The 13,218-nt window shown below is 35.8% G+C and overlaps 1 protein-coding gene across 1 annotated transcript; it reads right to left on the minus strand.

The window, feature by feature from the left end:
* Positions 1-865: 865 nt before the first annotated feature.
* LOC145139211 (protein HUA2-LIKE 2-like) lies at positions 866-10,267 on the minus strand. Its single transcript, XM_079073120.1, has 11 exons — positions 9,696-10,267; positions 9,150-9,226; positions 3,993-5,891; positions 3,395-3,908; positions 3,188-3,296; positions 2,991-3,103; positions 2,715-2,905; positions 2,086-2,635; positions 1,690-2,011; positions 1,385-1,561; positions 866-1,319 (listed from the first exon to the last, which is right to left on the minus strand). The coding sequence occupies exons 1-11, from the start codon at positions 9,816-9,818 to the stop codon at positions 1,294-1,296; spliced, it is 4,101 nt and encodes a 1,366-aa protein (XP_078929246.1). The 5' UTR covers positions 9,819-10,267; the 3' UTR covers positions 866-1,293.
* Positions 10,268-13,218: the final 2,951 nt, after the last annotated feature.

Genomic DNA, 13,218 nt, shown 5'->3' on the forward strand with positions numbered 1-13,218 from the left:
CATTTCTCAATTTCAAGTCTTGTCATGTCAATAACCTACTTGTGTGAACTCGTAAAAAAACAATAGTAAAAAATTAGCCTAATAAACAAAATAGCCACCAAATGCATAGATGTCATTGCGAAATTGGCACAGTAAAGACCACCTTCAAAACAATTGTCGTTGTGAGAAAAAAAAACGCAAATGCCAACTACGAAACCATAGGAAAGACCATTTCTTCAACAAAAGAAAACTTAATATTATAATGAAAATGGTCTATAGATTTCTACCACAAATAAATTTAATATATATATATATATATATATATATATATATATATATATTGCAGATGACATCCATGAAATTTATAGAATATCGACACAATAAATTTCACTGTGCAAGATGACATCCACGAAATTGGTGGCTATTATGATGATAAGACTTTTTTTTTACTGTTTCTTGAATGGTGGCGTATTAGTTATTCTCTCTTGATATAAAAGACAAGTATGTGTGGTTACTAGGTCCAACCTAAAGGATTTGTAAGTTGTAACACCCAGATGTGGATGAATTGTGAAGTCCCTGTTTAGATACCATGGTGCAAATCCGTAACAGATGTGATGTAAACCTTTGTTTCCCAATGCAAATATGTACATGAAACTTATTCCCATGTATATTGACTAAAAGCAAGCATACTTTGACAATTTTTTTGTTTAAGTGATAAAATGGTAGAAATATACGAGGCTTTGAGCTTCCTTACAGGTCGACCATTTAAATAAATGCCCCCTGAACATAAAACAAAGCACAAAGAAATATTAGGGCACTACTTGATCCCTCCAAGTTTCAGCTTGATCACATAGCACCTGAGATGAGAAACAAACCAACATCAAGGTGAAAAGAAGCAACAATTATATTTCAAATTTGAACCCAAGACATCTCCATAATGTACACCCAAGACCAAGTTCTAACTTTAGCCTGATTTCAAATAACCAACAACCAACGACTAAAAAAACATCACCAACATTTGGCTTAAACATGGAACCACAACATCTTGATAGCCCTCAAAGAACAAAACAGCAAAAAATCCAAAGATGACAGGATGTTGCAGACATAGAGAAATGTCAGTAGCTTTGGAGCCATCCTCAATATTGAAATATTTTCATGTACACTCTTGCATTATGCATCTTCATCTTTTAGAATGGAAATGTTCTGTGCATTGTTTAATCAGCAATAGGGTCTTGCTTGATGATTGTTGTACAACTGTCATTCAAATGAAAATTTGGTCTCTTGTAGGTTAAAAGGAGTTCTAATTGACAAGGGTCATCGAGGTCTCCAAAAGTTAGGGCCTGCAATAAAAGAAGACAAGTTTAACATTTGTTTAAAACTAGAAAATTAAACAAAGGGTAAGAACCTCTAGTTGCCATGGGAACTGGTGCTTCAGGGTATGGTCTATGAGGTGGCATTTCTCTATGATTTGCAGGTCGGACGGGATAATGCCAGGTGTTGGACATTGGTGGATCGCAAGGTGGAGCTGCATACATATTTGGGGGATAATGTACTCCTCTAGGCCCATCAGGATGACATGGACCTGTTTGTTATAGAGATATTATTAACAAAGATGATTAGCTGTTAATGAGACTGGAACTGGATGGATGAACATGACATGTGAAAAAGAATAACTGAAGTATTATCTATATAAATCTTGATGAGCTTTACCAGAGAATGGAGGGGGTGGAAACCTCCAGCTGTCATCATGCACATGCTGCATTCTGTCATGATCGCTATGAAAGTTGGCAGTATCTGTACCATTGACAAAATGAAACCTGCCAGGGTAGGAAGGAGGTGGAATCGCCTGATCTGATTGGAAATATGAAAACTGTGATGACGGAGCAGGGTGAGGTGGCCTCAGATGCACATTATTATTGGTGGCTTGGACAGGTAAATTGCTGAAAGAAGAATTAGACGACTCTGGTGGTTGCATATCCATTCTGCCTTCAGGAGGATGATAATGAACTGGCTGTGGATCATCGTTGCCATTCTGCATTGCATGTGTCAAATACCTAACTAAAGTACAAAGCAATTTGTAAAATAAAAAACAAGTTTCTCACTCACCTGATTAGCTACATAAACGTCCGGCAATGGAGGAGGAGGGGGAGGAGGAGGAGGAAGGGTGGCTGGAGGAGGGGGAGGCGGAGGTAAAGTGGCTAGAGGAGGAGGAGGCGGCGGCGGCGGCAGAGGAAGGGCGGGTGGTGGAGGTGGCGGAAGGGAGGCTGGAGGGGGTGGAGGAGGAGAACTTGGCAGTGGTGGAGATGATGGAGGCAAGTCTCTGGGGAGTGGAGGGGCAAACAAGGGCAAATGTGGTGCAAGTTGATGATGTGGATGGGATGGTTCCTGAAAGGTGATATTATTAGCAGTAAGGGCAGTTATGTCAGATTCACGAGAAGGGGCCACATCCTCCATTTCAAGCTCGCCATCAACATCCTCCAACACATGGGTATGCTTATCTGTGGCAGGTGTAGGCACCCCATCATGCTCTTCAGATGTTTCATGGTTATGTTCAGGAGTAACAGCCTCAAAACCCTCCCCATCTGAATCGCTTCCTTCTTTTTCATCCTTCAGCATCGTTGGGATATCAAAACCTGATAGCTGTATGCTCGAATTACTAACCAAAAGGAAATATTTCAGATTCTTACTTTACCAAAAAAAAAAAAGAATAGAAATTATTTAAAACAAAATCACACCTTCCGTACTCATCTACAAGCATACCCTCAACTTCCCTAATTGGGTCATCAAACGCTCTTTCATTCCTAAAGGGCCTGCGAGAAGAATTACTGATCCTAGAAGACATGTTGTTGAGGGAATCAAGCTCACGAATATGGTGACGAATCATCGGTTCTGGAAGAATCTTTCTTTCTTGCCACAGCTTCAGAACCTACCAAATAATAAACATATTTTAATTCTAATAACTCTTGCATACACGGTTTAGGGCAAACATATAAAAGACAAGACATACATACCTTTAAGCATTGCCTACGGTTTTCAAGAGCACTATTCCCTGGAGGAGCAGCAGCCAACAGCAACCGTGGTAACACTGCTTGGATCGCAGAAGGATACAAACCACCCACATCACCTGAAACACAATCAATTTGCATCATTGATTAAAAAACACACAATAAATCTTATATTAACTAACGAGTGTGATTAAAAAACACACCTCTAAGCCCTCGAGAACATTGTGCAATAGAGTCCACAAGGAAGAACAAGTCCACTCTTTTGTGTAAGCTTGGTTCAGCTTCCAAACTGCGTGCAATAGTCTCCACCACCTACATTCCATATATTATATATTATATATTATATAAATAAATAATACACAGTAAAAAAGTTAAAAAGAGATAGCTAAATGACTGACTAATATAATTACCTTGACAGCTATGCCGAATTTTGCACAGTCGATAGCAATGCGTGTGGCTCGGTCAATGCTTTTCTTTGTCCGTGTTAGTGCCCCAATACTGGCTTCAAAGGAATTGAGAGCAGCATTTGCTTCTGACATAGTGCTCCATTTGCCAGTTTGCTTTTGTTGTTTATCATTGTATAAATGCACAGCTGAGGGACTAGAACAGCCACTGTTTTCAAGGAAATTACTATTATCTGAAGTGGATATGTTGTTGCAAATTGAAGTAGTAGTAGTATTGGGTGGAGAGGCTCGTGCAGTTGAGTCAAACGCATCATCATTCGGATGAGGAGGAGGAGAAGATGTCAGGGTACCTGACACGTTTTTATCGCTCAAGCCATCTTCATTAACAGAGTTTGAATGAGAGAGTTCGAGTGTGGGACCCGTCTGGTCAACTGTCTTCAACGCTTCTTTCTCGGTGGTCAAAGATGGAGATTCATCTACTTCCATGTTTGATTCTTTAACTCCTTCCCCATCTTCCAGTCTAAAACAAAACATCATTCCAACTATCCAGTTAATAAAAAACTATATCCATCACAACAGAAAAAAACCAACAAACACTACTTACATTGCATTGTCATCTTCTTCAAATGGATGTTCTTGTTCTACCACATTGCAGCTTTTCTGGGGAGATGCAGGCAGCACCAAATTAACATGTGAAACCACCCCGTTTTCAAGATTGCTTGATAGAGGATCTGAACTCACCCCAGAAACATCTGATGGGTCTTTCTTGCTAGGTTCAGTCAACTCCAAAGTTACCATCTCACATTCATTTTTAGACTCAACAGGGGTATCATTGCATTCAGAAACAGATTCTCTCTTCTCAATAGCATCCAACAAAGGTTCTGGGCTTTTCACGACGACATCAGTTGATTCAACAGTTTCAGTACAACAAGTCAAAATGACAGAATCTTTACAATCAGCAATTTCCACTGGCTTTTCGTCTTTCAAAATCCCATTTGCTGGGCTAGAAGGTTGACTACAGGTGTTGTTGACCTCATCAATCGACTTATTCTGTTCAACTTCTGGAGCTAAAATGGTACAAGCCTGAGAATCACCATTGCTGAGAGGTTTCTCCTTTTCTACTTCACACTCATCTGTTTCTTTCGAGCAGTCTCTTGGTGAAAGAGATCCATTAATAATGGTTTTCATGGTAGAAGGTCCTCCATTAGAAACTTGCTCATCTTCAGCAACATTAGCAGACATAGCTTCAAGAGCACGATGAAGTCGCTTAGAAGGAGGTAAAGCAGCCTCACCATCAGCCAGACAACCAAAATGCTTATTCTTGTTAGCTTCCCATAGTGGAGGCTTGCTATTGCTATTGCTAACACTACAATTATTCAATGCAAAAGATTGCTCTACTTCTTCCCTACCACCCGAAGAGTTCCCCTCTGCAGACATATCTTCTGCATCACTTGAAACCGCACAGTTATTTGCAGGTTCTGAAAGTTTATCTATTTTGATTGCAGTTTCAACCTCTTCTGTATTAGATAATGTCCGACCCATACGGACCCTGGCCCTTTTCACCAATGGCAAATGTTCATCACCATCTTCCTTAGAATACTTCACAACAGATTTTTCAGAATCAATGTTAAGAACCTCAATGGCAGAGCCCGATTGCTTGTCGATTCTATCAGGGAACTCGGTTGTAACGGTGATGGCCCGTTTTCTACTGGGCTTTCTTTTCTTCTTGACAATGACAGAATTAGTCTGAAATTCAAGTGTCTGACTCAACTGCACGTCTTCCATGACATGATCCTGTTCCATAAGCTTATAACCAGACTGTACACAGTTTCCCTCGTTAAAACTCTTGGTATCAGAATCAGCAGTGACAATTTCAGAACCGTTTTCTTCAGGGCTTGCATTTGAAACAACAGGTAAATCTTTATCTGGTGAACCAGGTGATGTCTTCACCCTTTTCGTCCTCCTTTGTGGTATGCTGGATAAATTACCATTACTCATCACCACGTCTTCTGTGAGGTTTGGAAATCTGCAAGCATCTGTTCTTGCAGATCTCCGTGCAGATGGCACCCTTCCATGGATCCCTGAGGTCTGAGTACCAGAATATTTCTTTCTTGAGTATGTGGTGGGCACAGGTGCTTTTGTGGCCTCCGAATTACCAGTAGTCTCGGACACTTTGACCTCTGTGTGATGAACATTAGCAGCATCACCCTCACACGTAGTGCCATTAGGTTTTGAAGAATCTGCTACTCTTGGGTTTGAATCAATGGTAGGTGTGAGAGCCTCATTCTTAGAATTAGCAACACATTCTTCTGATTTGACACCATTTGTTGGACCGATTGTATTAACATCATCAACTTGGACCTGTTTTTTGAGCTCCTCATAGCTATCGATTATCTCTCTTACAGCACGAACAAAATCAGCACCTTTACCATGACGTTTGCTTAAAAGAGAGTCTTTCTTCTCTTCAGTAAAAGCTTCAACATCAGCTGGATTGCAGAATGCTCTGCATAGAGAGGTATACTTGGACCAATTAGATTTGTTATATACGGTTATCTCTTTGTTCATTTTCATAAATCTTAAACTCTTTCCTTGTTAACTCACAGACAACAAACATTGTCGCCATAATCAAGAAGTGTGCAACAAAGCCTATGACTGTAACAAATTATAGAATGAGTGTGTTTTGACATATTTTAAACTCAAGAGCAACCATTGTATGATAACATAGATACGCCTGCCAATCATTCACATAAATGTGTGCTTATCTATCAACATAAATGCACTTGGCAAATAGTAATTTAAGCAGTGCAGGTACCCCCAGATTTGATGTTAAATAATGATAATTGTAAGACTAGTTCTGGCTGAAAGTTGTACTTGTACATACTACAAAAGATTAGCTCAAATAAACAGTTGTTACAACAAAGATAGGCTTAAGAAAAGAAACACAGTTGATCCAAAAAAAAAAATTCGGTACAACCTAATTAGACTAATCAGTACATCAAGTCCCCACAGTGAATTATTTAATGAAATTCACATATTAAAAAAGAACTAAGTCATTGAGCCGGATAAAGTATGATCAGCAGGTGTCAAAATACACCACCTCATCTCCTCGTAAAACTGGTAAGTCATTATACGAAGAAAATGATCTAAAATGAACCAATTACATTAGACAGATTCACACATTAAACATCCATCATGAATAGATGCAAAAATATTCATCATGTTGGTGTGCCTTCTTATGATGAATATACACCAGCAAATACTTTTGACCACTAAAGTTGAACTTGAAGGACTTTCATAGTTCATGTAATTGAGTGATCACAAAGATAAACGAACATCAAGGCTCCTATAACAAATTTGGTGTTGACAATTGAGAATCTATTATTTCAGTTGAGCACAATAAAGTACCCCCAAAGAAAAAAGCAGCTCCAGGTGTTGCTACTTGTCATGAGATGAAAAGTGCATCATGTCAATTGTCATATTGCACCCTTATCATTATCTAATGAAATTCCTTGGTTCGATAAAACAACTACAGCAATATAAAGATTAGGTGATAGCATACTAGACATGAAAAGATATCAGCACTCAGAGATGTTAGGTTGTGAATGGCCTGATTGTCTTTCTTCTTATTAAGCGTGGTCTAAAGTAATTAGTAAATGAAAATCGTTGTTTGTACTGTATGTTGAATGACAATGAATGACCATTATATCATCTATAGAGCTGAATGAAGATAAATGACCATTAATTCACTATCAGATAGTAGTCGGGCTAGGAGTAGCTTTGGCTCCAGCTCCAGAAAGAATAAGCAATAATATGTCTAATTTATAATTCTAAATGATAAAAAAGCACCAACTTATCATCTATTTTACTAAAAAAGATTTTTAAAATATCATAATGATATAAATTCAATGATATTTAATCAGATTAAAGTGAAGTGGAACTTATTCAAATTTCCAACCATATAACCAATAAAATGCAGATAAACAGATCCACAACTAAACAATTATCATGTAACTAATAAATATCGAGACCTAAAAAACTACAATACAACTAAAAAAAACTGAGATAAAAAAAGGTGCTTATCATGTTCAAATAAAAGTTACATTTTAGACATCTTTAACTTCATCAACACATTGGGTAGCCTTAGCAGAGCTTATATGAATCTAATGTTTGGAAAGGGAAAGCATGAAAAAGTTGGGACTTAATTCAACCATCCATGGCCTTCCCGGCTAAGTCTACAACTTATTGCATCAAGTCATCTCCCACAAAGTCTATTAAGTCAATATCAAAAGCCATGAATGGAGTTGTACAAGGTTCAACTAATACTCATGTTTCTGTACACATCAAAGCCTACAACCTCACATCAAAAATATCCCAACATGGTTATCCAAAACTTATAGTGATGCTCTCTATCTCACACAGGGTCACTCAAGACAACTTTTAAGGGCACATGCTACTGATGAAAGACGATGTGTCTAGCCTCAAGAATCAATATGGTATACCTTAGTTGAATAGATGGTTCCCAATCTCCAATGGCAACTCATAGGCTTTCTAATTGAAGTTAAGATAGTTTTTATGGACATTGAAGTTAAAATAATATTGAGGGAGATGAATATGTGCAGGATAAAGTCAAGGAAGAGTTAGCAGATCTGCAGATGTGGTCCCAATTATTATAGTTGGTATAAGTGTTTTATAGATTTTAGTGTAAAATCATTGATAACACAAGTTTCAACGCCCCTTCACGAATTTTCTAGATGTACTCCTAGACATGTGTGCATCAAGAAGACGAGGATATACGTATCTGTGTCTATAGCCGTAAACGTATTATAGTTGACCAATATGAATAGCAATTGCCAATACATCCTATGGAAGATCTAGTCCCCACAAAGTCGGATCTTTTCTTGGATTTCAAATATACCAGAATGGAAATTACATACCACATATACAGGTTAAGATCCTATAAATTTGTATTTCCTTGTGGTTCCTTCAAAAGTCAAAGAAAGTATGAGTAATGGCTGAAACTGGGTTGATTATTTTGGTTGAGAATGTAAAACTAATTACTGCCTAGTATGTACTACAGCTTTCATACTGTTAATATGATCATGGTTATTGGATATGCTAAATACTATCAAATTAGTATTACCATGTTTAGTGCAAACATCTCAATGGCACACTAAGAGTGAAGTCAAAAGATCCCAATTTTAAAAAGTCACCATGGTGAAAACATAGTGTATATAACAAGCAAACAAAAAAACATTTCAAGCTTCAATGAATTCAAACATCAATATTAGCTAGTACAACAACGCACTAAAATTAGTCAGCCTATGTCCTACAAATAGCATCTTTTGCCTAAAAAAAGAAATCAGAGAACAAAGGCAAATTGTAGCATCATAAAACAACGAATCCCAAAATCTATGACAAAATGGAAAAAACACAAAAGAGCTCAATAATGAGTTGACGATCTGCTCAACCCTCTAATAAATGGACTATGTAGACCAAACCTAAAAAAGCATTTATGGTGGGTATTTATTTTGTGGTCTATTCTTGAGACAATCAAGCATCATCAACATGTCATTTCACATTATTTGTGAGTTGTGACACATGTTGTGTGAAAACCAGTCTGAGCTACTAAAAATGTATTAGATGATCTCACCCACCCACCCCCTATAGCACCTAAATGATGACTTTGTGGCATATTTGTAAGAGACAAATCATATCTAAGATAAACATCAACACTAGATCTAAAACAGCAAAAGGTACTCACATTTGTTGGGTTCCGAAGAAGAAGACTAGAACTTTCTTCCAATCAGTAGAATACCCCCACTTCTCCGGCTCACTAACCTGCAACCACCATATAGATTTATAGTAAGCACATGCTCCATACTGCCTATGCTTTCCGTCCATAAAAGCATACAGTGAGCAAATTACAAGAAACCAGAATTCAAATTTACAGATATTCTTTCTACAAAGCACTGCTATATATTCGGTTACAAAATAGCTGATCTTGATTGTTGATGTACCAAGCATGCAAAAGTGATTTTGCTTTGTTGCAAACTAATGCTATTAGGTTCTCAGATACAATCAAAACACGTGGTTTGAATGAAAGAAGTACAAAAGAAAACCAGTTACAAACGGGAACAAAACAAAGAATGGTCAACATAGCAAATATATGAAAGCATATCAATAAAGGCTCAAACTTGGTGTGAATCTTTCAACAACTCAGATCAGTCTAACAAACCCTAAGTTAATATTAGAACAATAGACCTCAACTCTACAAGATTCCTAAAATAAAAGAAATCGACAAACCTACCGTGGCAGGCCAAGCAGGGAACCCTTTCACCTTGGCAAGAACAAGATCGCCGACCTTCCACTGCCGACAAGCAGCGGCGGCTGCGGCGGCTTTACTGGCACCTTTTCTCCGACTCGGCGCCATACAAACACGAGAAAAGAAACCTACTTTCCCAATAAATCAAATAAAAACCATACGATGTTACGAAATCAAGAACAATAAACTAATCGACTAATCTTCCACTGTAACGGCTGCAGAATCGCCCGCCGCTAAGTAAGCGGCTTCGAACTCCCTAGGGTTTTCTAACAACCGAATAACGAAACTGTATACAGGCATTGAACGATCAATCGGCAGCCAAAATAAGGGTTCAACACTTAATTTGTAAACAAGAACCCAACTTTTGAAGGTAAATTGTGATTATCAGAGACGATAAGTGATCAAGAACACGAAAAATCCTGTTTTGATTATCACTGTGTGTCAAAAAAAATGAAACCCTAAAATTCCAAAGGGGGAGAGAGGGGCTTTGTGTGGGTTCTGTGGAAGAGGGGGATTCACATACGGAAAGAAACAGATATGAATTTGGTTTAAAGAAGGGGATTACGCTACTGTGCGCTAGGAGTGCGTAGGTTTGGGGAATAGAAGAAGTGCGTGGCTTTGGCTAACGTGAGCGATATGGGTATGGATACTGGTGCAAGCAGCACGTGGCCTACCGACTCGTCATCGGTCATCCATCATGATGGACTGCTGATAAAGTGCGCAGTCCGCGAATATTGGCATGGGCCTGAAAACTATTGTGAGCTTGCTTATGATAATAGGCTTAACTTTAGGGCCCATATTTATGTCTCAAACGGGAAAAAATGTCCACAAGATCTCTATCCATTTTGGACTTCTGGTTCGCTAAACCACAAAAATTTTGTTCATTTATTCACAAATCATAGATCATAGATATGGTAAAAAAAATGTTATCATATCGATTATTGTGATGCCATTTTACTTTAATTGATTTAAGTCGTTGAATGAAACGTTATAAATGGTAATTAAAAACATCATCATTGTGTCTCTTTTTTTTCAAATAATTTTTGTTATTATTATCAACAGTACATTACATGAATACATACCTTAGTGGCTAGGCAAATGGATCTATTTATGGTCTATAAAGATCTTCATCTTCATTTCCTCTTTTTTATTAGACTGATGGTATTATATATTGGTAGAAAAGATGGTCCGTTGATTTTGAAGACATGTACGAAAAATAAAAATGAACCCCTCAATATAATTTTTATATAAACAAAATAAATTTAAAATGGGTGAATCGACATTAGGAAAAAAAAAGTCAGTTAATTGAAAAAAGAAAGGGGCAATTGCAAATTTAAAGTTTAAAGGTTAAATTTGTAACTTTTGGAAACTCTCGGTACTTGGGGTAGATTGTAAAAAGTGAATCATAAATAAAAGGTTGAAAGTGTAACTTGAAGTAAATAATGATCTCCCAAGCTCACCATATTCAGTATTCCTTGAAGCCAAAATAAAAAATAAAAAAATAAAAAATAATAAAAAAGGTTTAAAAACATTGTCAAGCAACATGAATCAAACCCACATGTCTTCAGCCAACCAATTGAACAACATGATTATATGTTCAACTTTGAATATATATATATATATATATATATATATATATATATATATATATATATATATATATATATATATATATAACGCATAATTCCCGATGTGTAATTTTTTATATTAGTTAACTAGGTTATAACCCGTGTGTTACACGGTTAACAAAATAAAACAACATAGTTATTAATCATATATTGCTATCACTTTTTATATACAACATTGGAACATTGGATATTAATAACTTGTAATATATCGTCAAATATCATTACTTTTAAAATATATTTATAATGTATGCAAATAAATATACTTGATTTTGAAAAATAGTTTTCTTATTAACATATGTTTCAACATAAGTTTCCGAGAAGTATGTACACATGAATCAAATCAAATGAGAGAAATGTAAAAACAATAAAAGAACAATAGAAAATTAAAATGTTTTGTTGGTTTTTTCACATTCAACCATATTTATAATCATCATTTTCACTGCAAATAATGTTTGATATGATTAATTTTTATTATCTATATATTTGAATTTTCAGATGTCTTTTTCACTTTTATAAACCAAAGTGTTAAATTTTTTTGAAATTTTCACCTTTGTAAACCAAAGCATTCATTTTTATGTAGATTTAAGGGTATATAAAGAGTTAACACTAACAATATAAAATTTATATCAAACTAAATATATATTAAATAGAACTACCAAAATAAAAATAATATCACTTACACACAATCACTTTAGGAGACCTACGGAACATACAGATGATATAAATAAATGAAAAAACATCACTAAACTAAGGCACAGTAATATCATTAATCTTCAACCATTGAACAAAAGTTCATTAACACAAAATAAAACCTGACAAAACTTACAATTGGTTTCAAATGCTCATAATAATAAACGAAATAATAAAGATGTGCACATTTGGATATGATGATCCAAAAATGAGAAATGGAACTTGATTAAATTGTATTTAAAGAGATGTAACCCCGAATTCAAATGTTTGTTGAAAATTATGTATTCGTTGGTGGTTACGAATCCATGAAATGATAAGTAAGGTAATCTTAAAAGGTAAAGAAGAAATGCAAGTAAAAAAAAAACCAATATCAACGAACTAATAAATAAAATTACTTAATTTATAAAATTAAGTAAAATAACAGAATACCTAAATGTTACATATACGCTTGAATGAAATTATCACCACATCTTTATTAGCATCATCTTCAAAATAACATATTAATTATTGTATAGGATGTGATATAAAAGGGTAAAATTAACCATTTCCACACTTAACTCAAAACTAAATCCAGGTCCACTTGCAAATTAGATGTGTAGAAGTCTTCCACCAACCTTAAACCATAACTTGTCATCAAGTATCCTATATATCTGAATCACATTTCATCAAATATCCTAAAAACAAACCAATGAAATATCACAATACCTTCAAAATTGCATTTGACCCTAACAAACCTAGGAAAAGACATCATGCTTTCTTGCATTTGACTATTCCAAATTTCCATTGTACTTTCATTACTATGAACATTTTACCACCAAGCATCTAATCTAAGAAATAACATTATACTTTCGCTCATTTGATAATTTTAGCATCCTAATTTAATTTTTGTTAAAATAGACAAACAATGAACATGGTATTTCCAATTCTATTAAAATAATCACTCTTGGTTTTTAGTCAAACCCATGGTTTGATTTCCATTACTACAAATCGATAAAAAAACAAAACACTTTAGCATTTTAATCTGATTAAAAAATAAGAAAAAGAAACACGCTACATTTTTTAGAATACCATAGCAATAAAGCATGTTTCTCTTTTGGTTGTGGCTATATGTGTCCAAGGTCTAAGTTTTCTTGATTAATCATCTCTTCTATACTACAAACTATAGAACACCCCCACAAGCTCTGCCCCAC

This window comes from Lactuca virosa, chromosome 9, assembly GCF_052849685.1.
Source record: "Lactuca virosa cultivar CGN04683 chromosome 9, Lactuca_virosa_CGN04683_v6, whole genome shotgun sequence".
In the NCBI taxonomy this organism is placed as follows: Eukaryota; Viridiplantae; Streptophyta; class Magnoliopsida; order Asterales; family Asteraceae; genus Lactuca; species Lactuca virosa.